Source organism: Talaromyces stipitatus, genomic scaffold (genome assembly GCF_000003125.1).
Source record: "Talaromyces stipitatus ATCC 10500 scf_1105507295523 genomic scaffold, whole genome shotgun sequence".
NCBI classification, from domain to species: Eukaryota; Fungi; Ascomycota; class Eurotiomycetes; order Eurotiales; family Trichocomaceae; genus Talaromyces; species Talaromyces stipitatus.
The window spans coordinates 2,297,935-2,322,756 of record NW_002990113.1 but is presented as its reverse complement, the minus strand read 5'-3'; the positions used below and the strand labels follow the sequence as shown (position 1 = coordinate 2,322,756).

Sequence of the window (24,822 nt, the reverse complement as noted above, 5' to 3'; positions counted from 1 at the left end):
TTCCTGTACAAGAGATCCGGATCTCCTCCATTGACTCGTCTTCACTCGCTTTGCTTCTAACATCTGCTGCCAGCTACTGGAAAACTCCGCGCGTCAGAGTTGAGATGTCCATGATTGCCTCGAAACCGTACCCTTCGTTGTCCGTTGCCTAAGAGCCATGGAAAGACTCATTCGACTAAACTCTACTCAAGATAATTACTACGTGGATAGTCTCGCGTTGATCCAGAATTTTGAGGAGACTACGATCAAATTATATCGAACAATTCTCGAGTTTCAGATCTGAGTCGCTAGGCAGTATTCAGAATCCTGGGCTAGGCGATATGGAAGACACATTTTCAGGGCCGATAAGTGGGCTGAATTCAAGAGTCAAATTAATACGCTCGAAAGCAAATGCACAACGCTTGCACGAGATCTCAGCCTAGAAAAGATCGAGATAAGCCTGCAGTCAAGTGACTTGCATATTTAGCAGGGGTTCGAACAAGTCCAAAAAGAGCTTGAAAATGCCGCAGCTCGTATTGAGCGGCAGACAATGGTAAGCCTGGCGCCAGACAGACGAAGAGCGAGAAGTTGTACGACTCGTTAGAAAGGGCAAACCTTATGAAGGCCAGAAGAAGAGAATACCCAAGAGGTTTTCCAATATCTGTAATTGGGTTTTTGAGAATAAGAATTCTTGGAATGGGGGCAGAGTGAGATCCCTGATTTGCTTTGGCTGTGAGCTAAACCGGGTTGGGGAAAGCCAGTGGTAGCAAAGACGTTAGTTGATGAATGACTGGCAGGTACACCTCCACCGGCCACTGCTGTCTGCTATTTCTTCTTTAAGGATATATCCGACTATCAAAGAAGTCCATCCAGCGCGATGGCAGCGATTCTTCACCAGTTGTTCTCTGCCATTCCATCCCTTGTGCGACACGCGTTGTTTCTATACGAGCTCAATGGAAAGGAGCTTCCCAATCTCTTGGACACTATGTTTGAAGTACTGTTGAGTGCCGCTGCTGGTCCAATTGTAACACAAAGTAATGTGTATCATGGACGCACTTGATGAATGCGAGGAGGGTAAGCGAGAATTCCTGATCAAGAAGACAACCAATTTCCATCTTGACTCGAAGAACGCCGCAGACCAGCAACCAAAGTTGAAGTTTTTCTTAACTAGTCGACCGTACTATGACATCCAGTTTCAATTTCATCTGCTCATCCAAGAGGTGCTGACCATTCATTTATCTGGGGATGAAGAATCTGCAAATATCAGCAGTGAGATAGACCGAGTAATAGCAACTAAGGTCCAGTAGCTTGCAACTGAAAAGGAATTCGATGAAAGCACGACAAAATTTCTGTTGGAAAGGTTGCTACAATTCGAGAATAGGACGTACATGTGGCTGAGTTTGATTCTGGAGGAGATCAGACTCAACCAACGGCCAGCGAACCAAAGGGAGATTGAAAAAGCCTGTCTCGGAACTTCCACGTAGTGTCATGAAAGCCTATGATTTGATCTTGAAAAAGTCTCGAGACAAGAAGCTTGCACGCGACTTATTGCGTATCATTTTCGCTGCCAGAACCCCCTTGACTCTAAAAGAGATGAGCGTTGCCCTAGCACTTGCGGGAGACCTTAGTTACAGTTCGTACGAAGATATGGATTTGAAGACCCGGATGTCTTTAGACAAGGGATCAGCAATATCTGTAAGCTGTTTGTGACCATATATCAGAATTTTGTTTACCTCATTCATCAAACTGCTAAAGAGTATCTGGTTGAAAAGGGAAACGAGGACAAGGGCGATCGGAAACATTCATTTTGTCCTCAAGAATCGGAGACGCTTATCGCGGGTGTCTGTATTTCTCTTCTTTCTTTTGAGTGCTTTGCGAAGGACCCGATTCCAGTTGAAGAAGATAAAATGAGCGGTATCAGTTCTTTCGACCAAGGCCGGAGCATACAGATTCCTGTTTCTTATCTTGAGAGTCACCCTTTTTTGGAATATACTACCATGTATTGGACCGATCACTGCAAATCATCCGGACTCGAATCTCAAGAATCGTGGCAGTCACGTATTACCACGCTATGCGAAGCACGCTCGCTGGTATTTCAAAGATGGTTTGCAATATATCGATACACAATCGATAAGCATCTCCCCAAGGAGATGACGAGTCTAAATTCCGAAGCAAAATTCGGGATTACAAATATTCTACGTCGATTCTTAGATCAGGGTGAAGATCCAAATGAACGTGTTAGCCAACAAGCAACCCCATTGCAGCGCGTCACATTCAGGTCATTTGAAGCAACAATGATACTCGTGGAAGCTGGAGCAGGCGTCAATGCTGTGGGATGGGAGACCCCCTTTTTCACCGAAGTCGATGATCATGGGAATGAAAGACAGGTAGGGACGGTCTGTGGTACGCCTCTGTGTATGGCTGTCTATGGAGACAATCCCGATATTGTTAGTTATTTGATGCAGAATGGGGCATCAGTGGACCTTCAGTCAACTGATGATGAAGCCCCAATGGACATTGTACTTCCTATGCTGCAATCGAGAGATAACGCTAGTAAGACCCTTCAGATCCTTCTTGATCACGGCGCAGACGCAAGTTGTTAAACTAATGCGGGCAGGGCACCACTGCATTATGTATGCAGCAGTTTTTAGAGCTATCGAGGTTATGGAACTCCTTATCAGTCACAAGGGTATCAACGTCAACGAGCGGACTATGAAAGCATCTTGGGACGAAAAAGCAGAAGATCAAGGATGAAAATGGTGAATATTCACATGATATCGAGATTGATGGTCCTGGGTCGGAAAGCGAAGAGGAAGAAGATAAGAAATACGTAGATATTCAGACTTCATATGATGATAGATTTATCGACCGCGAGCCTGCATCAGGCTCTACTCCACTACATCTCGCCATCTGGGAAGGAAAAGCTAACGCTGTCAAGTTACTTCTGCAGCATCGTGCAGACATGCATATTAAGGACGATGATGGGGAGTCGCCCATGGATCTCGCTTTGTCGTTGGGCAACGACGAGATCTTGAAGTTGCTGAAAGTATTTAAGTCGAAGGAGATTGACGAAGAGGCGGTAGAGTGATATGTTGCGATACTGCAATGTCAAGAGGATATCGTGCAAGTACTAAGAGCAAGAGCCAATATGAAGGGTCATTCGATATGCAATGTTTCCTAGTCATTCCCAGATAGAATCCCAGCTAAATCCTCGGGTGTTGGTAAGAGCCTGTAGATGCAGACCAAGACATTAGGATCATCCTCCATGATTTGTAGGAAACAATGGCGGTGCCTTATACATCTGAACTGCCAGTCAGATAACTCCTGGATAGTAGGCTATGAGGGCTACGAGGTCACGTTACCCCAGATCATGTGCGAGGCATTCCTGCCTATTACGGCGAGCTGACCCACGGATTATTTTTCTTGCCGACGTGCTCCTCTGTAAACAAACAACCATTTCAGAAAGTCGTCGGATTTCCCAGATGAAATCTTTCGTCGTGATCACCTGATACGGACTGTCAAACATCTCCCATCTGCCGGTTGATGAATGCACAGATCATGCATACACGAGATTAACATCCATCATCAAACCCATCAATAGCTTGAAATATTTTATCATCATGTTCGAACCACAACAACGTTCAGCAATGACAAACGATGACGATACAAAATTTGCCCTTTCCACAGGGGATATTGCTACGTCCATTCGAAATCTGGCTAAAAGCTCAACTATCGTGGCAGATGTAGCTAATATCTGGCTCGATATTCTGGGGATTTTCTTTCCTGATGATCAGGGGTTTCGGCGAACTAGGATTTTGTCCACGGAGAAGCGTGTTTTGATACAAGTGCAGCGAGATAGGTACCCCGATGGGGACGTTTTCGTAGACGATGATGACACGTCTCGGGAGTATCTACTTGTTGTGGACTGTCGGAGGAATACAGCTGATAGCTCCAGCTTGCAATTCAGATCTGCTGAAGATAGCAGTCAAGTTGATGTTTCGTTCAAATTTGGAGTGATCTCCTTTGGCGCACAGGTCGTATTCCTGAAAGATGTGTCATCATATAGTGATGACCAAGGTGCCTGGTCCTTACACGGAGAGAAGACTGGCAGTTCAAACCTTGTCAAGGCCACTGGACGTGATATGGCTGAGGAATGGTTGCGCAAGATGAAGGATATATGTGATGGTTGAACGAAACTTGTCTTCGAGTGGACTGGTCTTTGACGCGTCCTTTTGGGTCATGCGACTGCGTGCTCACATCGAATATATTGAACAAACCGAAACTGAGAGCTACGGAATGAGCACTTGGGATATTGGACACGTACGGTGAAGCCCAAGATGCATCTTCAAACCTCACAACGCGACTAGAGGATTCATCGCTGACATTATATCTGGATAGGCGGTTGTTCTCGGACTGGGACCATCGAGTCGGAAGGTCAGCAATATCTTCATACCAACACATGTTGCTGCCATCTTTTGGAATAGAAATGCCACCTCTGTTTATTCGGCCTCGGCCAATTGCCTGATGTTAACATTGTCAAAACATAGTGAACGATGAGAAATCGAGACTATCTATTTCTAGTTCTCATAGCCCCCTTTCTCCGCCCAAGGAGTCACGCTAAGCGTCATAAGGTCCACCCGTGTCTCTCCATATTGCGCTTGGGCTTCGCCGCTTCACAGACCACAAAGTGAGACATGATAACGACAAATTTATCTTAAGCTTATATAAATTATCCGAAGTTATTTCCATCGAGAAACAAACAAAGAGGAATAGATCCGGGTTTGTATTTTGATACTGCAGCCGTGCGGCACCAGTGTCTCCAAGGCGCCCATGCTCACGGTTGGCTTATGGCTAACGAGTCACGACACACGGTACCTCTCAAAGCTTCGTCATGGCATATATCTTAGTTAAGTATAGTCCCGGTGATACGGGTATAGCTAACTTCATTCGACAATTTTGGATTTGAGTTACGCCGTACGGAGCACACTCCGTACCACCGTGCATACAGCAGGAGTCTCGTAATTATGAGCCCGAAACATGTTTGTTGGTGTTGGTTGTTCCGTATTTATGAGATTCGTATCGCCTAAAGGGATTATCCCGGTTGCGTGCAGGCTGTACAAGAATATCCTCATGAGCTGGTAGCATGCATGATAGCTCACTTAAGAACAATGTCATAACATAGTCAACTTGTCAGGTCAGAAGGCTAAACGCGCTAAATTTAACAGCGTCCACCGTGGCTGGCCCATAATTCAATACACCCGTCGTACAGCAGTGATACGCCAAGTGTGTATGAATTATTCTTAAACAGTTGGTTTTACAATCTGCTTGCCTGATTGGTGTGCTCTTGATGAAAAATGGAAAATCGCTCAGCTTCCATTTTTAATTGTCGAATAAAACAAGTTAACACCGGAAATCCCTGCATAATCAATGCACAGAGCTGCATGGTGCTCGTCCTAAATCGCGTATTGCGTAATTACGCATACATAGGTGTAATTAATCTGGCAGATTAGTTAGTATGGTTCCCGCTCCTGCTAAGAAAGCGCTAACATCCACAGCGCTCAACTCAATTAGAATTGTATCGGTCGACTTAGAAGTGTAAAAAACCCTGAGGTGTGGGTTCTATCACTGAATTATCCCTTTTACAGGCAGAATCTGTTCAGTTTCATCGATACACATACAACATCTGTCTTAATTATTCTCCGATTAGAGCGGTATCGACAGAATTGTTTATCGTGCTAGTCCCCGTTCCACGTGCCATCAAAAAGTTTCTGTGACGGAAGGTGTTTGGTATTACCTAACTTACCGCCCAACAGACACACTTCATCTCTCTCCTTCTGTCTTCATCCCTTGCCGACTGCGTCATCCAGTACAGGCCTGGCCTACGGTCAATTATCTGAATCTTATCGCTGTGCATCCACTTTCGTTGCATAGCAGACATCGAAGACTCAAGGAAATCGAACGCACGAGCGACAACAGCCACCGGGCTTGAGGTGCCTGTGTGCCCCTCCGCCGCCATTTCACATATCTGTTACGCACCCAATCCCGCTGCATGAAGCGTCCAGTCCAGACTGCAACAGAGCAAAAGAAAAGAAAAAAAAGAAGAAACGCAGCCCCTCTTGAGTCTTCATTTACCTTACTTAGTCTACAGTGACCCAACTTGGACACCTATTACATTACCATACCCCTTCCCCCAGTCAGACGGCAATCCGCCGCTGTAACGCTTGCTGCTGGAGCTCGGTCGGTCGCTTTCGACACAGTGACTGAATCATCTATCCTTTCGTGACCATGGACCAAGACCGTTCCACGGGCATAGCCTCTAACTTCAAATTCCGTCGACCGAGCAGCAAGCTGCATAAAGAACCCCCACAATTTAATCGTCCATTAAAATCCCAACAGAGCAACCCCTCGCTCAAGAGACATCCATCTGCCCCCGTCTACCCCCGGAATTACACCGGGAGCCGTGAACACCTGCGCACTCGCTCAAACGCTTATGGATCATCGTCCTCGTCGTCATTGGAGCAGCAGCAGCAACAGAACAATAATAACAGTGCAGGTCATTCACCCGTTGGTGAGTATCTTTACTCTTCGCATCGTTCGTCGCAAGGTCGGCAGCCTCATTCTCTCTGGTATTCATTGACCAACGACAATAATTCAGATGATCTGACCGGCCCGCCGTTCGATGTCCGGGGAATGTTTAATGTCCTTGAAGAAGGTGGTGACTACTCGGCAAATCAACAGGAGAGACTGCAGCAGCAAGAACAAAGCGACTTTTCCTCCGCACCACCCCGCCGCCCACCGACTTTGCAATCTTACCACACCAGCCCTGATCCTCGTGGTAAACAGGTTTTGCGACAATCTGCCAGTTTTACAGCCCTAAACAATCCACGCATGGATACTGCGCTACCCCAGATTCAAGATGCGCCGTCGAATTCCAAGAGGAATTCAGACGAGGGGATCGGATCGAAACCTCGAAGGAAAAACACGTTCTCAAGCTTCGTGAATAGTGTCCTGGGCTCACCGCGCAATATCAAGATTTCTGCACCTGAGAATCCTGTCCATGTTACTCATGTTGGATACGATAATCAGACTGGCCAGTTTACTGTACGATTCTGTTGTCTGTTCTTTCTTGCCCGTCAAGTCTGTACTAACTACGAATGTTTTAGGGCTTGCCCAAAGACTGGCAAAGGATGCTACAAGCGAACGGAATTTCGAAAAAAGAACAGGAACAACATCCACAAACAATGGTCGATATCATGAGATTTTATGAAAGAACAGCCGCTGGCGCTGGAGATGAAGAAGTGTGGCACAAATTCGATCATGCTATTCCTCGACACGGTGACTACCCAGACGGTATGAGTCCCTCTGCAACTAGTCCGCGCTTTCCCCAGAACCATGAAGGGAGTTTCGAAAACCCTCGCGCTGCTCCAGCTCCCCCGAAACCTTCGCAGAGTTCCCCAGTGCCCGTATTGTCGCCTGCTATAGTCCCCAACCGTGCCGCTCCCAAACCGCCTACTGTTGCTACTGGTTTAGTTCCCTCTCGACCACCGCCTCAACCTCCCGTTGTTAACAAATCTCCGGCCACTTCAAGACCACCAAACGAGCCACTTACAACAACCACAACACCGTCTATTCCTGAAGACGAGCCTGTCTATACCAATGCCACTTCTCCTGTTGTTCCCGTCGCTATCCATTCCCCTGCGCAATACCAGCAGCAACAGGAGCGAGCTATGGCCGTGGCGCAGCAGGCGATTATTGATAAGCAACTTGATCGAAGTCGCAGCCAACGTCAGCAACAGCATCCTCCTTCACCAAAAGTAGAACAACAGATCACTCCCGTAGCAACCCCTCCAACACCGCAGCATCAGTTCTCCAATGCGCAAGCACCAGTTCCGCATCCGGCCCTGCAACAGCAACAGCAACAGCAACAGCAAGCTGCTGGTTCGGTTCCTCGGCCTCGACCTCGTGCGCGCCAGAGCAACGCTTTCGACGTTCGCGCCAAACTACAGGCTATTTGCACGCCCGGAGACCCTACCAAAAAGTACTACAATCTAAACAAGATCGGACAAGGCGCTTCTGGAGGTGTTTTCACTGCATACGAGATGAACACTAACAAGTGTGTTGCCATCAAGCAAATGAACCTGGATTTACAGCCTAAGAAGGACCTTATTATCAACGAAATTCTGGTCATGAAGGACAGCAGCCATAAGAATATTGTCAATTTCATGGACAGCTATCTGCACGGGCTCGACTTGTGGGTTGTAATGGAATACATGGAAGGAGGAAGCTTGACGGATGTTGTCACATTCAATATCATGTCTGAGGGCCAAATTGCGGCTGTTTGCCGTGAGGTAAGTCGAAACCGAGCTCTTTTCAGAATCATATCACTAACAGTCTTGTCAGACATTAAGCGGTCTTCAGCATCTTCATTCAAAAGGCGTCATCCATCGAGACATCAAATCCGACAACATTCTACTCTCTATGGATGGGGAGATCAAACTGAGTAAGTTTGAATTAGTTGACCGTATCAGGAGACAAACATTGCTAATATTGATCCAGCCGATTTCGGCTTCTGTGCTCAAATCAACGACTCTCAAAACAAGCGCAACACTATGGTAGGAACGCCTTACTGGATGGCACCAGAGGTCGTGACGCGAAAGGAGTACGGCAGTAAGGTCGATATCTGGAGTTTAGGTATCATGGCGATTGAGATGATTGAGGGCGAGCCTCCGTATCTTACCGAATCACCCCTTCGAGCGTTGTACCTGATTGCCACAAATGGCACCCCGAAGATCAAGGACGAACAGAATCTTTCGCCCGTCTTCCGAGATTTTCTGCACTTGGCGCTACGTGTCGATCCGGAGAAGAGAGCATCTGCTCACGATCTACTCAAGGTTAGTTCCCTCATTTATTATTGCTAGTTGATCCTGACTGACATCGGTCAGCATCCTTTTATGTCCGTTTGCGAACCTCTCAACAGTCTCGCTCCCCTGGTCAAATCTGCCCGTATCAGTCGAGCCCAAGAAAAAGCCCAAAAGGGTGGCGCTTAACGTACTTTTTCTGCTGTAAATTTTCGTTTTATTCCTCGTCTCAACGCCTTCGGCTTCTATGACCCCATTATACCCGTGCTTCCAGGGCACATTGATGCGACTGCTCTGGTTCCTTTCTCTGCGGATTTTATGTTTATCCTGAATGTTTAGACAGTGTGTCATTCTGCTTTTCCTCTCCACCATATATCGCACGATGTCTTCGACGGTAAAAATTCTCATGACTTTGCTACGATCACTGATCCTTCTGCATATTCTGTCGTTTTAGACCCAATCTCAATGCACTGTTGATGTATAATGTTTACACATATTTGCAAAGTTTGCCGAATGGGTTCGAATTCTGATTTCTGCTACTGAACGTTGTTGGTTCCTATGTCGATACTGTGTAGAGTATAGATTTGCAACGGTTGAATCTGATGAGCCTATGGACATATGTCCCTAGAAGATCTAACTAAGTTATAAAGTAGAAGAATAGACTTGCATAGCAACAGAATAGAGCGTTCTTTGAGTGGCTGTGCGCTTGAACTAGAAGGGCCTAGCGCCATGGGCCGCCAACTGACCTCCGTCGATGCCCGCCCGCACGCACCATATTATTCTGGTCACGATTAGGTTGCAGTATTTCCAACTGCTTACTTGCACAATTTCTCTACATCTTCTATTCCGAGTCTTTCTTATTGGCATCTTCCCTGAGGAATTAATATACAGAATATTTGCTTAGTATACGCATAATCACCCAGTCCAACGAACAAACAACAAGCTGAGTGTCTTGAGCGGGCCGTTCGCAACTACGTCAGTCGGATTGTTTGCGAGCTGGGAGGGTAATTCGACATCATGTTTCGCGCCCAGCAGAATGCTTTTGACGACGCTGTCGGTATGTTTTCTTTGTCCAAGAGATTAGAACACTCGTCTTTCACGCATTTGCACTGATACCTCTTTCCCCTATAGCCAAAGCGACCGACGAAAATCTAACCTCCGAGAACTGGGAATTCATACTTGTGCGTCTCGAAGCTTGGTAGAGGAGAAATTTCAGGTCTGACTGGATTATAGGACGTTTGCGATAAGGTCAATAATGAAGAGTCGGGGTAATTATTTCCCTTTGTTGCCATCTGGTGTCGTTGGAAGATTTCAACTGACTGTGTCTTGTTTAGTGCCAAGGATGCCGTTGCAGCGCTGATCAAGAGGCTCGCGCACCGAAACGCTAATGTGCAGCTTTATACGCTTGAGGTTGGTCTACTCTAACCTTTTCGTCTAAGTTATAACGTGACCGGTTTCTAAACTTGTGTTTAGCTAGCGAACGCCCTTGCGCAGAACTGCGGTCTGAAGATTCATCGCGAGTTGGCATCTCGGAGTTTCACCGAGGCGTTGTTGCGACTCGCCAATGACAGAGTAAGTTTATTCCTATTCTTATGGTACAGATCTACCCATTGACTGGACTAGAATACACACCAGCAGGTCAAGTCGAAGATCCTGGAGCGCATGGAGGAATGGACGGAGATGTTCTCGAGCAACCCAGACTTTGGCATTATGGACCAAGCTTATATGAAACTGAAGACTAGTAGTGAGTTTATTTGGGCCACCATTTCTTTGACCGGGGTTAACGTTGCCAGATCCAAATCTCCAACCACCATCGAAACCGACTAAGCGCCAAATCACCAATATCGACCGACAAAAGGAAGAGGAAGAGCTCCAGATGGCGTTGGCACTCTCCATCAAGGATAAAGGATCAGCAGATGTTACTGTAGCCTCGTCAAGCGCAGCCCCCGCAGCCGCAGCAGCTTCTAACCAGCCGGAATCTTCAAGCACAGTGTCGCAGGGCATTCCATCCGGAACCACAGCGGCCACGGTTTCGCGAGTCAGAGCATTGTTCGATTTTCAGCCATCAGAGCCAGGTGAACTTCAGTTCCGCAAGGGCGATATCATTGCAGTACTGGAATCGGTCTACAAGGACTGGTGGAAGGGTTCGTTGCGAGGACAGACTGGAATTTTCCCGTTGAATTATGTCGAAAAGCTTCCCGATCCTACGCCGGATGACTTGCAGCGCGAAGCACAAATGGAGGCAGAGGTGTTTGGCCAGATCAAGAACGTCGAAAAGCTATTGACTCTTCTTAGCACGAGTAGCTCGGAGCTGAATGTTCGTGACAACGAAGAGATTACGACGCTTTATCACTCTACTCTTGCTATCCGGCCTAAGCTTATTGAACTCATTGGCAAATATTCCCAAAAGAAAGGTATTCCTCAGCTGCCTCATGCCATCTTTGCTCAAGCTAGTACTAACTATATAATAGATGAATTCACTCAGCTCAATGAAAAGTTCATCAAAGCTCGGCGGGATTACGAGGCTCTTTTAGAAGCTTCAATGTCTCATCCTGCACAGCCTCAGTACGGTAGACCACCTCAGCAGCCTTATGGATACCCCCCAACAGGAGCTGCGCCGCAGGGTTATCTTCCTGTTCATCCAGGGGCTGCTCCGGTTGATCATCAACAATATTATAATACTCGTCCACAAGGTAAGTGAGCTTAAAAATCAGAACTATGGTCACCAATGACTGACTTTTAAAGACTCTCATACCCCTCAACCCACTGGCCCTGGATTTTATGCGGCGGATCCTTCACGCCCCTACCCGCAAACACCTCAATCGCCAGATCCACGAAACCGCACTCCTACAGGCGGCCAGCCATTTCAGCAACCAGCACAACAACCCCCTTCCGAACCCTATCAGTCCCTGCACCACCGCCCCCAATCAACATATGAACATCCTCAGGAGTTAGGAACTTCAGTCTACGATTCGCCCGTAGAACAACGCTATCCATATCATCCTGGATCTGCACCTCCTCAGCCCCCCTCACAAAGTAATGACTACCAGACTTCCCCCGACGACCAACGACCACCCATGACCAACCAACAATATCCATCACAACCTCCATATCCTACATCATCCACAACTCAACAACCACCCCCGATTCCGACGGGTAGTCCCCAGCCGCAACAAGCAACCCCATACCCGAGTCTGAATGCCGGACAGCCTTATAACAGTTATCAGCAACAGGGACAGGGACAGGGACAGGGATACCCACCTGGCGCGGATCCCGCCATGAATCCTGCGTCGTTCTATCGCTAATTCTGTGACACCAAGTATATTTGTTGCTGCGACTTGTATACTTCTGCTATGGATATACTAGGCGTGTTTCTCCTCGCTCACGGCTGCAACCAGCATTTATTTATGATTGATAGTTTCATGTTACTCGAATGAACCATATACGTTCTGTACGACTATTTACAAACCACCTGTATATCACTAATTACTTGTTAAAGAAATGTAGAATGCCATGTGTAAATGGCAGAACTGCCTCACCGCCTTTTGTTGTTCTGTAAAATGATGCCTGAGGCAGCAAATAGGTACCTATCCAGTTGCCTTGCCAAGCTTGATACCTCGAGTTCAAATGAACTGCGTGGTTTCATCTTCTCTCGGTCTCTTCTGACATTCAGGCCAGTATCTCGGAGACAAAGCTATCCACCAGCTCTATCTGATTTTAACACGAATTCAAAGCGAAATCCGACGGCCATGCCTTCTCGTTCAGCATCTTACTGAATTCGACCCCGCGTTCTTTCCCGCGCGTCCGTTCTGGACGATGACGCCTGGCTGCTTTCATTGTGCCATGTGGGCTCGAGACAACTGCGATTGAAGCCAGGATACAATTCGAATTGTAATAACAGCAAACATACCAGCTTTGAGAAGCATATGGGCCAGCAAGGGGGACAGGATAGATCATAATGGAGGCCGATTGGGATGAGGTATCGCGAATTGCGGTGCCGCCTCCGAGCCCGCATGTTCTCCCAACTATCGCGACAGCTATCGCCTTTGATGACCTGCAGGAGCTGTTATGGGTCGGCAATGAATATGTAAGAATTTATATGCCTTCTCAATGGCTGATTAGAATTTGATTACTGATTTAGCGCTCATGAAGGGACGAATCACTTCTTTCTATGGCCCTGAGCTTCAGCGATACACCTCAGTACGAGCGCATCCAGTGTCAGAAGGCGCCGTGCGACAATTCCTCTTTCATGAAAAAGGTGTTATATCTCTCTCATCAAGAAGTGTTCATATGGTCACACGTCGAGGCCTGACCCAATGGCATGTCACGCACCCTGATATGACTGACCTTCGCTGCATGAGCCTCACTGCACAAACAAACCGCATCATTGTCGCTGGTTGTCAAAAAACGATGTTCACGGTAGATATTGATAAAGGTGTCATTGTTGACACTATACCGACAGATGTCAACTACACTATAATGAAAAGAAGTCGGTACCTTTGTTGCGCAACAGACACGGGCTCAGTGAATGCACTCAGTTTGGCGGATTTTAAAGTTGTAAAGACTTGGAAAGCACACGGTGCTGCTATTAATGATATGGATGCTCGGAATGATTTCCTTGTGACCTGCGGCTTCTCAGTACGACATTTGGGAGCTCCGATTGTTGATCCCTTGGCCAATGTATACGACCTCAAGACATTGGCTCCATTACCCCCAATACCGTTCCATGCGGGTGCAGCGTATGTACGCATGCACCCTCGATTACATACAACTAGTTTTGTTGCGTCTCAGTCTGGTCAACTACAGGTTGTTGATTTGATGAACCCCAACACCATCAACCTTCGCCAAGCCAATGTCAACTTCATGTTAGGCTTGGAAATCTCGCAGTCGGGTGAAGCCCTCGCAATCAACGATGCAGAATGCTCCATCCATTTGTGGGGATCTCCTAGCAAGATTCATTTCAACGAAATGAGTAAAGAAACAGAGTTCGCGGATGTGCCACCACGGCCGCCCATAGTTGACTGGTCCCCAGAGACACCATTGAATATAGTCGGGATGCCTTACTATAATGAGCGCCTATTTTCGGCTTGGCCCAGTCATCTTGTATTCGACATTGGAAGCCCACCTGCACCAGTCGACCCTACTATCATACCTTATCTACGACCAGCTGAGATCGGGCACTACGCTGCGAACCCGAAGAAAGGAAGACGCTATCAGATCGAGAACACACGCCAAGTGGTATCCGCAGAACCTGCTCTAGTAGCACCTAAGTTCTTGAGTGAGAAGGCTCGTGAATCGCCACGAAGCAAAAATGATGGGATCGTTGGTGACGTCTCCAATGCATTGGCTAGCGCGAAGATTGGTGCCGATGTGGAAGAGGACCCTTTGCTGAAATACAGCAATGTCGAAATCAAATATAGCAAGTTTGGTGTTGATGATTTTGATTTCAGGTATGTCTTACCGGCTGTGATTTCTTGTTGTACCAAATTAATACATGGATCAGGTTCTACAATAAAACCTCATTTTCGGGACTGGAAACCCATATTGCGAACTCCTTTACCAATTCTCTCCTTCAACTATATAAATTCATCCCCTTGGTGCGAAACTTAGCACTACATCACGCTGCAAGTAGTTGTTTATTCGAAGATTGTCTACTGTGCGAAATGGGATACCTCTTCGATATGCTGGACAAAGCGAATGGGCAGAATTGCCAGGCCACAAATCTCCTCAAAGCTTTCAGTAATTCTCGAGAGGCTTCAAAATTAGGACTGTTGGAGGAAAACCTGACGAATAAGGCTTTATCTGGCGCTATACAATCGGTCAATCGATTCATCTTGAATCAATTCTCAAATGAATATCGAGCTGTTGCTCCTGAATCCGAGGAACTTGACCGCAACTTGACTACAGTGGCATCTGAATCTGTTCGATGTATGTTCTGCCGGAACGAGATTGTACGACCTGGAAACGTCTTTGCCAATGAGTTGATCTATCCTGTCACGGACGCAAAGCAAGTGCGACGAACTCCACCCGTCAAATTCTCTTCAATTCTAAAGTCCAGTATTGAGCGAGAAACTCAAAATAGAGGTTGGTGTAATCACTGCAGAAGATATCAGCAAGTGGCCATTCGCAAAACAGTGCATCGCATGCCACCAGTCTTGATGCTGAATACAGGCCATACCACGCCATACTTTCGCCAGCTATGGGCCAGCCCAGGTTGGCTTCCTGAAGAACTAGGCCTTATCGTTGACAACGGTCAGCTACATTGCTTTGAAGGCGATACGCTTCGAAGCCGAGTCCAAAACAGAACTCCAGGGTTGGTTGTATACGAACTTGTTGGACTTGTTGCTGAGATCAATATCACCGAACATCAAAAACCACATCTCGTCTCATTTATCAATGTGAGCATATCTGCCCGTCAGCCTGAAGAGAAGAGTAGATGGCATCTCTTCAATGATTTTCTCGTCACTGAAGTGAGCCGGGATGAGGCATTAAAATTTACGGATCCTTGGAAAGTGCCTAGTGTTGTGGCGTATCAGGTTAAGAGTGCAAAACATAAACTCGATGATTCATGGAAGGACAAGCTTGACACGACATTGTTGTTCCATGAATGGTCTATGAAGTATGTTACCCCCTTACTGTAATCCTTTAATTTTGTGCTGACATAACTCTAGTGGCGGTCCACCTGTTGAGTCGTGTCAAATACTCAAACCCGAAGAAAGACCTCAGCCTGGCACACCGGTTGCTCTCGACACGGAATTCGTTGATCTGGAGAAGGCAGAAATTGACGTCAAAGCCGATGGTTCACAAGAAATGATCAGACCAAGTAAAAGCGGCCTCGCTCGAGTCTCGGTTTTGAGAGGATCTGGTTTACATGAAGGTGTCCCGTTCATCGACGACTATATCACCATCAAAGAGACAATCGTTGACTACGTGACACAATATTCCGGTATAAAACCAGGAGATCTCGATCCGAGAACAAGTCAACATAATTTGGTTCCTCTAAAAGTGGCTTACAAAAAGTTATGGCTACTCCTGAATTTGGGATGTGTTTTTGTTGGTCATGGCTTGGCGTCGGATTTTAGAAAGATAAACATCCAAGTCCCCAAAGCGCAGACTGTGGACACGCAATATCTATTCTTCCATCCTGCTAAAAACCGCCGTCTGAGTTTGCGGTACCTTGCATGGGCAGTCTTTAAGGAATACATTCAAGAAGAGAACTCTGATGTTACTGAAGGTCACGATTCGATAGAAGACGCCCGCATGGCTCTCCGATTATGGAAGAAGTTCCAGGAATACGAGGATGCGGGTATCGTCAACCAAATACTAGAAGAGATATTCGCACAAGGTTTCAAACTGGGATTCAAGCCCCCTCCTCGAAATGGGAACTCGGCGGCACCTTCTGCTGCGGCTGCTTTGACACGACCGGGAACAGCAATTAGCAATAGCAATGCCACAAATGGAAGTGGTAGGAACACGCCTGATGTCGCAAGTAATGCAGCTTCTGCAACAGCAGGGACAAGCACGCCGTCTACACCGCGACAGGTATTCAGACGAGCGAATGCTTTGACACCGAGTAATGGGACTTTTGGGGCGCCTGGACAGCCGGATTTCTTTGGTGGAAGTCCGCTGCGATGATTTGTCGGTGAGCTAGAAACAGAGGCAAAGTGAACGAAGTTTGTCCTCTGTTCAACCAAGACTTGATTGTCAGACCCCGTCTTGGTTGGGGACGATTGCCCACTTCTTTATCTGGAAATAATGAAACTCTAACTAGTTTCACTACATTGACATCCTTATATCTGAAACATTCTAGATATATAGGTAGCACAATATGAAATACAAGTTGCTTTGAACCATGCCAGTAGTATATGTATCGACCCCTTTTTCTTACCACCTTGCAGTCTTCGGAGAACGTGACGTATGTCCAAGGGTCGGGTAGCTCCACTGTGCTGGCCAAAACACAGCCCCTCCATACTTTTTCAATAAGGTCTTTTCCGCAAGACAAGTCAGCTTCGAGGATTGTTTGTTTATTATCTATCTGACTGTGTCTGTTTTGGGAGCAAAGGAATATATACTTTAGGTCGAGATAATTCACACATCGTGTTGGAAACCCTCAATCCTCTTCCCCTCCTACACCCCGCTTAGACAGATCTTCAAGCAAACATGTCCCGCCACCGCATCAAATCGCTCGAATACGACGAAGATGATTACGAAGATGAAGAATACGACGAAGTGGACCCCGCAGAGCAAGAACAGCTCGAAGCTTACACCAACGAAGTTCTGAGTGAGCTGCGAACTGGCCAGCCGCCGATCACTGCTACACGAGAAGAGGTCCAGGAAGCTTTATGGCATTATTATAATGATGTTGTGAAATCGGTCAATTATCTTCGAGGTATTTTGGGGGCTGTTGTTGTATATCTAGGTTTCCTGTCGGATTGGCTGATTCTGGGATTGTGACTGTATAGGCAAGAAGGTAAAAGAGATTAAGAAAAAGGAAGCTGCACCTACGACAACCAAATCAAAAGCAACGGGTAAGATATGTTCGTTTCTCTTTCTCTGATTCTCCTGCATATTTCCTTTAGAAGAGGATGGCCAGGCTCAGCTGTGGAGGAAAATAAGACGTCTTCAGTCCACAAAAATGTGAGTGTGCTTTTTGCATTTGCTTTAATTTCCGTACACTGACAATACTCGGTAAGTGTTTGCCTCTCAGTTTCTAACAGGTCATCCCAGTGTCATCATATCCTGCGGACAACACGCAGTCTCCCTTCCATCATCCATGTGCAGTTCCCTTTTCAGCGGCGGACTTTTTCCGTGATACACCCTGGTTGAATGTTCCGCAACATCGAAGAGCAGATATACTTGTGGAACCATTATATCCACTGTTGGGTCTCCTCGGTGGTGCGTCGCAAGAGGGCAAGATGTCTAAACTAGCTGCTCTTGCGGCAGCACGGAAGAAAAGGACGAGCGAGAAGCCTGTCACGGCGGAAGGGCAAGCATCTACTCCCTCTGATGAAGCAAAGGCTGCTCCGCGATCATTATCAGAGCGACTCGCGCTGGGTAGCTCCAAATCAGTTGTGAAAGCGGGAGGGTTAGCTGCAATCTCTAGAGGGCGCCGTACTGCACTGAAAAATCCACCAACCATATCGGAGCCCGAAGACAAGTCTGCGACTAAATCATCTATCGACAAGGAGAGAGCCGACCAAACAGCGGAAAAGCAGCAGCTTGAGGAAGCCTCTGACTTACGCGCAAGCCCTTCAACATTTGCAGCAACCATTGTTGGAAATGGAACTCACTCTACAACGCCTGAGCCTGGTCATTTACTCGGCAGCAGCTTTGATATTATGCGTATCTATCAACAAGATGTAACTGAAGCCTTCGATTTTGCAGGACCTAGCCCCGATGACATCGTTTTCAATGCACAAAGTGCATCTAAAGGTTTGCCAATTCGAGGATCGAGATGAAACAATCACACATTGACACATGGTGACCAGGCCTCAAGGCAAAACAGACTGTCGCCAAAGCTTCAGGACACGATAATAAGATGCAGGATGATTTGTCGAGTGGCATGAAAACGTTGACTGTGGAACCGGTTAAAGTGAAGAGTAAAAATCTTGATGTTTTGGCAGAGTATCAAAAGTCGAAGCAGAAAAAGGCGGCGAATTTTGTCGTTATTGGTATGATTGGCTACAAGTATGATCGTGTTTTCATTCTTGCTAATCCCACTTTTGGTAGGGCACGTTGATGCTGGAAAGAGTACGCTGATGGGACGGTTGCTGGCTGATTTAAAAGCTATTGACCAGAGGACCATGGAAAAATATCAGCGAGAGGCCGACAAAATCGGTAAAGGCTCGTTTGCTTTTGCTTGGGTTCTGGATCAGGGCTCAGAGGAACGTGCTAGAGGAGTGACTATAGACATTGCCACAAACAAATTCGAAACTGATAGTACTCGATTTACAATTGTGGATGCGCCGGGACACCGAGATTTTATACCCAATATGATTGCTGGGGCCAGTCAAGCAGACTTTGCGGTCCTTGTTATTGACGCCGGGACAGGGAATTTTGAGTCGGGGTTGAAAGGTCAGACGAAGGAACATGCTCTACTAGTGCGAAGCATGGGCGTGCAGAAGGTTGTGGTTGCTGTCAATAAGATGGATATTGTATCATGGTCAAAGGACCGGTTTGAGGAGATTGAGCAACAGATCTCATCCTTCTTGACAACAGCCGGGTTTCAAGCCAAGAACTTATCCTTCATTCCTTGCTCGGGCTATCATGGAGACAATATCACTACGCGCAGCAAAGATGCGAACGCTGCATGGTATACTGGTCTTCTCCTTATCGAGGCACTCGAGACGTCAGAGCCTTTCTCGCATGCTCTGGACAAACCATTGCGTATGACTATTGGCGATGTATTTCGTGGCGGCGTTCAGAACCCACTCTCAATATCCGGGCGAATCGATGCGGGCTCTTTACAGGTCGGCGACAGTATCCTCGTTATGCCTAGTGGGGAGTCGGCCTTGATTAGGGGACTAGAGAGGGATGGAGAGCCCGCCGACTGGGCTGTGGCAGGCCAGAATGTCACTTTGCATCTTGCGAATATCGACGCTGCTCATCTACGGTCTGGTGATATAGTCTGCAGCACCAACTCACCGATCCAGAATATTCAGAGTTTTACGACCAAAGTCCTAGCTTTCGATCACTTGATGCCAATGCAAGTAGACATCCATCGAGGTCGACTACATGTATCAGGCCGTATCAGTCGTCTAACCGGCACACTGGATAAGAGCTCTGGCGCAGTGATCAAGAAACGGCCCAAGATCATTCCGCCCGGCTCGGTTGCAAGGATAGTTGTGGAAATGGATCAGCCGGTGCCTCTTGAGGCCCCTTCGAGGGTTGTGCTACGTGCTGGGGGTAGTACTATAGCGGCTGGACTTATAGAGTAGGAAAGCTACATCGTTTCATTATCAAGGTTCTCAGTGTGCAACCATGATCACCCATCCAAAAACCAGATACCATTACCCGGCCTCGTTCAATTTTATGAGTCACTACGAAGACCTAGACCTAGAATAGTCTAAGTTGGATGCGATTTGAGTCATCTATCGCCATCCTGATTCCGACATTTGAGTAGTTTACAGTGCATCAGAGATTTCCTTGCCACGTAGCCACCGGATAAATGAATTCATCGTCAACATATGCATGCACTTGGCAACATCATGTCTGTACATATGAAAGGACACCTAGCCATCCCAGTCGAACGAGGAGTTTTGCCTCCGCAGAAATTCCACCGATTTCGAAGCCATCCAAAACAGCCTCTTTGGCGGTTTCTGATTGGCCTGTCGCGCTGAGTAAGCAGCTCGTGGTCCCAGGGGCGGCGACCAATCAGGCGGCGAGAAGTAACCTTAAAATGGGCAGGGCAAAAAGGCCAGCATGGCCCATATCGACTTCCTTCTTTAAACCTGGCCTCGAAGCTCCCTTCCTCCGCTTTCTTTCTTCTCTCTTTCTTCCTACATCCCTCTTGACCTCGTTCTATCTCACTCTCTTTTCTTTTTTTCTGGGGTTTCACTTTACTTACTTTCTGTCGTGCTTGACAAGAAGCATTGAATTGTCACACTTCCCTGTGTGGAGGCGAGCTAATAATTATCAGAGCTCAGTCTGAACAATCACTCGAGCAACATCACATCAGGTCACTCAATACACACGATGGCTCGAGGAACCCGGCTGGACGGTCAGTCCAAGCCTTTTGCTTGGACTACTATCCTTTACCTTTTGTTAGTTTTTATTGCTCCTCTTGCACTTTTGGGAACTGCCCATGCGTCAGAAGAGCAAAATGTCACAGAAAACTATGGCACTGGTAAGTCACTTATATTTCAAAACATTCTTTATTTTATTTTATTTTTTTTTAAAAAGGACTTTATACTAACTATTGAATTCTATCAGTCATCGGTATCGATTTGGGAACTACATACTCCTGTGTCGGTGTCATGCAAAATGGCAAGGTCGAGATTCTCGTCAACGACCAAGGAAACCGTATCACTCCCTCATACGTGGCATTTACCGATGAAGAACGTTTGATTGGTGACGCCGCTAAGAATCAATACGCATCGAACCCTGAGCGGACCATCTTCGACATTAAGTGAGTACACGTCGCGTTCTGCTTTTAAGGCTAAAGTTCAGTCACTAATGTTATTTATCTAGGCGTTTGATCGGTCGCAAGTATGATGACAAGGACGTTCAGAAGGACATCAAGAATTTCCCTTTCAAGGTCGCCAACCAAGGCGGCAAACCAGTTGTTAAGGTCGATGTCAATAAGACCTCCAAGACTTTCACTCCCGAGGAAGTTTCCGCTATGGTCTTGAGCAAGATGCGTGAGATCGCTGAAGGTTACCTTGGAAAGTCTGTCACCCACGCTGTCGTTACTGTTCCTGCCTACTTCAATGACGCCCAACGTCAGGCCACCAAGGACGCCGGTACTATTGCTGGCTTGAACGTCCTGCGTGTGGTTAATGAACCCACCGCCGCCGCTATCGCCTACGGTCTGGACAAGACTGGTGATGAGCGTCAGATCATTGTCTACGATCTCGGTGGTGGTACTTTCGATGTTTCACTCCTCTCTATCGACAACGGTGTCTTCGAGGTCTTGGCTACCGCTGGTGATACTCACCTGGGTGGTGAGGACTTTGACCACCGTGTCATGGACCACTTCGTCAAGCTTTACAACAAAAAGAACGATGTTGATATCACCAAGGACTTGAAGACCATGGGTAAATTGAAGCGCGAGGTCGAGAAGGCTAAGCGTACTTTGTCTTCTCAAATGTCCACCCGTATCGAAATTGAAGCCTTCCACGAGGGCAAGGACTTCTCTGAGACTCTCACCCGTGCCAAGTTCGAAGAACTGAACATGGATTTGTTCAAACGCACCCTTAAGCCTGTTGAGCAGGTTCTCAAGGATGCCAAGGTCAAGAAGGCCGACATTAGCGACATTGTCTTGGTTGGTGGTTCTACCCGTATTCCCAAGGTCCAGGCCCTCCTCGAGGAGTTCTTCAACGGTAAGAAGGCCAGCAAGGGTATCAACCCTGATGAGGCTGTCGCTTTCGGTGCCGCCGTCCAGGGTGGCGTCCTCTCCGGTGAAGAAGGAACTGGCGACGTTGTTCTCATGGATGTCAACCCTCTTACCTTGGGTATTGAAACCACTGGTGGTGTTATGACCAAGTTGATCCCACGTAACACCGTTATCCCCACCCGCAAGTCTCAGATTTTCTCTACCGCCGCCGACAACCAACCTACCGTCTTGATCCAGGTTTTTGAGGGAGAACGTTCTATGACCAAGGACAACAACCTTCTTGGCAAATTCGAGCTTACTGGAATTCCTCCCGCTCCTCGTGGTGTTCCTCAAATTGAGGTCTCTTTCGACCTCGACGCTAACGGTATTCTCAAGGTCAGCGCTGCTGACAAGGGAACTGGCAAGGCTGAGTCGATCACCATCACCAACGACAAGGGTCGTCTTACCCAGGAGGAGATTGACCGTATGGTTGCTGAGGCTGAGCAATTCGCTGAGGAAGACAAGGCAGCACGTGGCAAGATTGAAGCCCGTAACGCTCTTGAGAACTACGCATTCAGCTTGAAGAACCAAGTCAACGATGAAGAAGGCCTTGGTGGCAAACTTGATGAGGAAGACAAGGATACCGTAAGTTTCCCTGACTATTTAGTTTTGCTATGTAGTATTAATACTAATGTGTAAACAGATTCTTGAGGCCGTCAAGGAAGCCACCGACTGGCTCGATGAGAACGGTGCCAGTGCCACCATGGAAGATTTTGAGGAGCAACGCGAGAAATTGTCCAGTGTGGCCTACCCCATTACCAGCAAGCTTTATGGCGCTGGTGCTGGTGGTGCTAGCTACGAGGATGATGAGCCTGTAGGCCACGACGAGCTATAGGCTTTGTTTGTTTCAAGAAAATAACGGCAAATTGGGAGTTTTGAGTTTTTTGTTTTTGTCAAGTTGTGCATATGATTCACCCTTGTATTTTAACGGTTGATTGTTTTTAGACGGCAATCAGAGTGATACCTTGAAAGATTCTATACGAAATCATATATCCATTCTATGCTTTTGTTCACGTACTACCTAATTCTTACCCAGAAACTGCTTGATAACCTCAACAATGACCTGATGATCATGTTCCTGCTTCAGTCCGCTGACAACCACAACACCAACAACCTGATCTACATTAGCCACTCGAATCGGAAAACCACCACCGTGAATAGCATAATCATCCGGCACACCTCCAGGCACAGAACTCTTCAACCCCCTCCCTTGCGCAAACAGTGCCTCAACGTTTTGCCCCGGAGTACTCGAAGCCAAAAACTTCTGTCTAAACGCCCAGGTACTCGAACCAAATCTCAAGACAGTATTCCGTTTCCTACGCACCCATTCCTCATTATCAGGTGTTGTGCCGCTTTCAGTCACGGATTGGAAGAGGATATGGTTCCCGTTTGAGGTTGAGATTGATATTACGGCTGGTTTGCGCTGGGTGCTGGGTAGGGAGAGGATGCGGTTGCGTAGGGCGATACCGAGGTCGAAGGCGACTGAGGCGTTGAATGTGGGAAATGTGTATGAACATTCGAGGGTGGTTAGGGCATTGAACTAGTCCGTTTTCTGTTAGTTGAGGTCCATGGGCGGAAGTTGAAGTGACTTACGTCAGTGGAGGGTTCTCCGAGAGGTTGTCCTGATGACGAGGCCATTGTGCTCCACGATTCAATTGAGGTTATAAGTGCTGTCTAGGTAGTAAGAGAGCAATAATGTTCGTGATGAATAAATAAACTTAGAGAATACACAAGGCGGAATCAAGAGGTCGATTGTTGTAGAAACTGCTGGTTCTTGAAATTGCGGGGAGATTACCTAACAAACTACGTAAACCTAAGATTCGGGGCAGCTCAACCCGAGATCCTGTATAGGATTGGTGCCTGAGGACTTAGGCTACGAACGGGAGGGTGTTAGGGTTTAGGATCATCAAATGTTTCCTCAGAAAAGTTACCTCAAGTTCGTGTGTACCGGAGTGAAGAGACTGAAGACGAAATTGAACATCGAATAGCGAGAAATTAGCAAGTTTATCTACGTATGTGGACGACCTAGGTATATTTACGCTCGGCATACCTTCCGATGTTCACTGTCCTCATATTCATGATCATTTCAAAATGAAAAACCCATCTATCGATTACCACGTGTTCTTCGACAATGAAGTCATGAGGGAATAATTTCTCCCTGAGAGATCCACAAAGCAGAGAAGAATAGACGAATTTGTCCGGGTTGAGTCCAATTTCTCCGAGAATGAGATTATCCGCCTTCAACCACTTGTCCCACAGAAATAGAGATCATCTGCCATGACGAAAATCTCTATCACAATAAACTACATATTTGAACTATGTGGAACCTTGATGTGTATCCAGAGTTCTCCGGTGGCTCTTGACTACCAGAGTATTGAGATACGATACTTCCCTATTAAGGTAATCTGGTCAATGAAGTTGACCTCCTCAAGCAACCACACCCAAAGCTCCCCTAAAAGCCAACGCATATATGCATTGGATCTGGTCTTTCGAGAAAGAGAAGTGGTTACGTAGCTCCAAGTCTGGGATATGCGGAGCCGATGGGATCATAAGCTAGGTATGGTTCGAATCGAAACCCTGAAAAATTAAGCTAGAAGTCTCCATCGAATGGATTTTATGGGACAGCAAACGTAGCTCTAAGCTATCAATACTATTGAGTCCAGACCTAGATGGGAATTACAGAGTAACCAATTGTAATGGGCAAAACAGTTATGTATTGGATCTCCAGGGTCTACCTGGTTTGTTGGTGCTTATACCCGGAGAATCGGAGAAATACGTACATGCTTCAACTTTTTGAGATGGGAGGAGAAAAGAGGACAATGTCACCACTGTCATATGCCCGTGTGACGACTTAGATAGAATTTGTGATCCTATTGGGGAATTGCTAAGCAT

The 24,822-nt window shown here is 47.0% G+C and overlaps 9 protein-coding genes across 11 annotated transcripts, besides 2 other annotated features; 8 read left to right on the top strand and 1 right to left on the bottom strand.

Annotated features, from left to right (window-relative positions):
* Nucleotides 1–515: 515 nt before the first annotated feature.
* Nucleotides 516–2,582, top strand: TSTA_067850 (uncharacterized protein; the record flags this gene model as incomplete). Its single annotated transcript, XM_002340702.1, has 3 exons — nt 516–1,248; nt 1,400–1,674; nt 1,701–2,582. Exons 1-3 carry the CDS (start codon nt 1,017–1,019, stop codon nt 2,580–2,582), a joined length of 1,389 nt encoding a protein of 462 aa, XP_002340743.1. The 5' UTR covers nt 516–1,016.
* Nucleotides 2,583–2,610: 28 nt separating this feature from the next.
* TSTA_067840 (uncharacterized protein) lies at nt 2,611–3,239 on the top strand (the record flags this gene model as incomplete). Its single annotated transcript, XM_002340701.1, has 2 exons — nt 2,611–2,676; nt 2,699–3,239. The coding sequence occupies 2 exons, from the start codon at nt 2,611–2,613 to the stop codon at nt 3,065–3,067; spliced, it is 435 nt and encodes a 144-aa protein (XP_002340742.1). The 3' UTR covers nt 3,068–3,239.
* Nucleotides 3,240–3,599: 360 nt separating this feature from the next.
* Nucleotides 3,600–4,169, top strand: TSTA_067830 (uncharacterized protein; the record flags this gene model as incomplete). The annotated part of the gene is made up of 2 exons (XM_002340700.1): nt 3,600–3,886; nt 3,935–4,169. 2 exons carry the CDS (start codon nt 3,600–3,602, stop codon nt 4,167–4,169), a joined length of 522 nt encoding a protein of 173 aa, XP_002340741.1.
* A 2,095-nt stretch (nt 4,170–6,264) lies between these two features.
* On the top strand, nt 6,265–9,458 carry TSTA_067820 (sexual development serine/threonine kinase PakA; the record flags this gene model as incomplete). Its single annotated transcript, XM_002340699.1, has 5 exons — nt 6,265–7,080; nt 7,143–8,327; nt 8,380–8,479; nt 8,536–8,870; nt 8,922–9,458. 5 exons carry the CDS (start codon nt 6,265–6,267, stop codon nt 9,024–9,026), a joined length of 2,541 nt encoding a protein of 846 aa, XP_002340740.1. The 3' UTR covers nt 9,027–9,458.
* A 396-nt stretch (nt 9,459–9,854) lies between these two features.
* TSTA_067810 (SH3 domain protein) lies at nt 9,855–12,372 on the top strand (the record flags this gene model as incomplete). The annotated part of the gene is made up of 9 exons (XM_002340698.1): nt 9,855–9,894; nt 9,969–10,018; nt 10,071–10,105; nt 10,172–10,247; nt 10,311–10,409; nt 10,461–10,581; nt 10,631–11,251; nt 11,309–11,530; nt 11,583–12,372. The coding sequence occupies 9 exons, from the start codon at nt 9,855–9,857 to the stop codon at nt 12,140–12,142; spliced, it is 1,824 nt and encodes a 607-aa protein (XP_002340739.1). The 3' UTR covers nt 12,143–12,372.
* A 423-nt stretch (nt 12,373–12,795) lies between these two features.
* Nucleotides 12,796–16,643, top strand: TSTA_067800 (PAB-dependent poly(A)-specific ribonuclease subunit (Pan2), putative; the record flags this gene model as incomplete). Its single annotated transcript, XM_002340697.1, has 4 exons — nt 12,796–12,924; nt 12,990–14,287; nt 14,341–15,456; nt 15,509–16,643. The coding sequence occupies 4 exons, from the start codon at nt 12,796–12,798 to the stop codon at nt 16,470–16,472; spliced, it is 3,507 nt and encodes a 1,168-aa protein (XP_002340738.1). The 3' UTR covers nt 16,473–16,643.
* Nucleotides 16,644–16,897: 254 nt separating this feature from the next.
* TSTA_067790 (translation elongation factor EF-1 subunit, putative) lies at nt 16,898–19,880 on the top strand. 2 transcript variants are annotated; one of them, XM_002340696.1, is made up of 5 exons: nt 16,898–17,226; nt 17,300–17,365; nt 18,222–18,269; nt 18,326–18,508; nt 18,567–19,880. In XM_002340696.1, the coding sequence occupies exons 1-5, from the start codon at nt 16,998–17,000 to the stop codon at nt 19,772–19,774; spliced, it is 1,734 nt and encodes a 577-aa protein (XP_002340737.1). In that variant the 5' UTR covers nt 16,898–16,997; the 3' UTR covers nt 19,775–19,880. The 2 variants fall into 2 exon arrangements, with proteins under 2 accessions (XP_002340737.1, XP_002340736.1); XM_002340695.1 differs by having other exon boundaries at nt 17,565–18,269.
* Nucleotides 19,881–20,312: 432 nt separating this feature from the next.
* Nucleotides 20,313–20,384: a sequence feature (GA-rich).
* On the top strand, nt 20,340–23,449 carry TSTA_067780 (Hsp70 chaperone BiP/Kar2, putative). Its single transcript, XM_002340694.1, has 4 exons — nt 20,340–20,682; nt 20,769–20,964; nt 21,027–22,515; nt 22,574–23,449. Exons 1-4 carry the CDS (start codon nt 20,532–20,534, stop codon nt 22,763–22,765), a joined length of 2,028 nt encoding a protein of 675 aa, XP_002340735.1. The 5' UTR covers nt 20,340–20,531; the 3' UTR covers nt 22,766–23,449.
* Nucleotides 20,710–20,733: a microsatellite.
* On the bottom strand, nt 22,581–23,894 carry TSTA_067770 (DUF967 domain protein). Of its 2 annotated transcripts, XM_002340692.1 has the most exons (3): nt 23,862–23,894; nt 23,524–23,803; nt 22,581–23,470 (listed from the first exon to the last, which is right to left on the bottom strand). In XM_002340692.1, the coding sequence occupies exons 2-3, from the start codon at nt 23,566–23,568 to the stop codon at nt 22,952–22,954; spliced, it is 564 nt and encodes a 187-aa protein (XP_002340733.1). In that variant the 5' UTR covers nt 23,569–23,803; nt 23,862–23,894; the 3' UTR covers nt 22,581–22,951. The 2 variants fall into 2 exon arrangements, with proteins under 2 accessions (XP_002340733.1, XP_002340734.1); XM_002340693.1 differs by having other exon boundaries at nt 23,524–23,894.
* Nucleotides 23,895–24,822: the final 928 nt, after the last annotated feature.

Bases quoted from the DNA above. Each gene is read 5' to 3' on its own strand.
- TSTA_067770 (XM_002340693.1), bottom strand. From the start codon at position 23,568: ATGGCCTCGTCATCAGGACAACCTCTCGGAGAACCCTCCACTGAC. The intron at 23,471-23,523 runs GTAAGTCACTTC...AAAACGGACTAG, and splicing joins TCGGAGAACCCTCCACTGAC to TTCAATGCCCTAACCACCCT.
- TSTA_067790 (XM_002340695.1), top strand. From the start codon at position 16,998: ATGTCCCGCCACCGCATCAAATCGCTCGAATACGACGAAGATGATTAC. The intron at 17,227-17,299 runs GTATTTTGGGGG...GTGACTGTATAG, and splicing joins ATCGGTCAATTATCTTCGAG to GCAAGAAGGTAAAAGAGATT. The intron at 17,366-17,564 runs GTAAGATATGTT...AGGTCATCCCAG, and splicing joins AACCAAATCAAAAGCAACGG to TGTCATCATATCCTGCGGAC.
- TSTA_067780 (XM_002340694.1), top strand. From the start codon at position 20,532: ATGGCTCGAGGAACCCGGCTGGACGGTCAGTCCAAGCCTTTTGCTTGG. The intron at 20,683-20,768 runs GTAAGTCACTTA...GAATTCTATCAG, and splicing joins CACAGAAAACTATGGCACTG to TCATCGGTATCGATTTGGGA. The intron at 20,965-21,026 runs GTGAGTACACGT...TTATTTATCTAG, and splicing joins CGGACCATCTTCGACATTAA to GCGTTTGATCGGTCGCAAGT.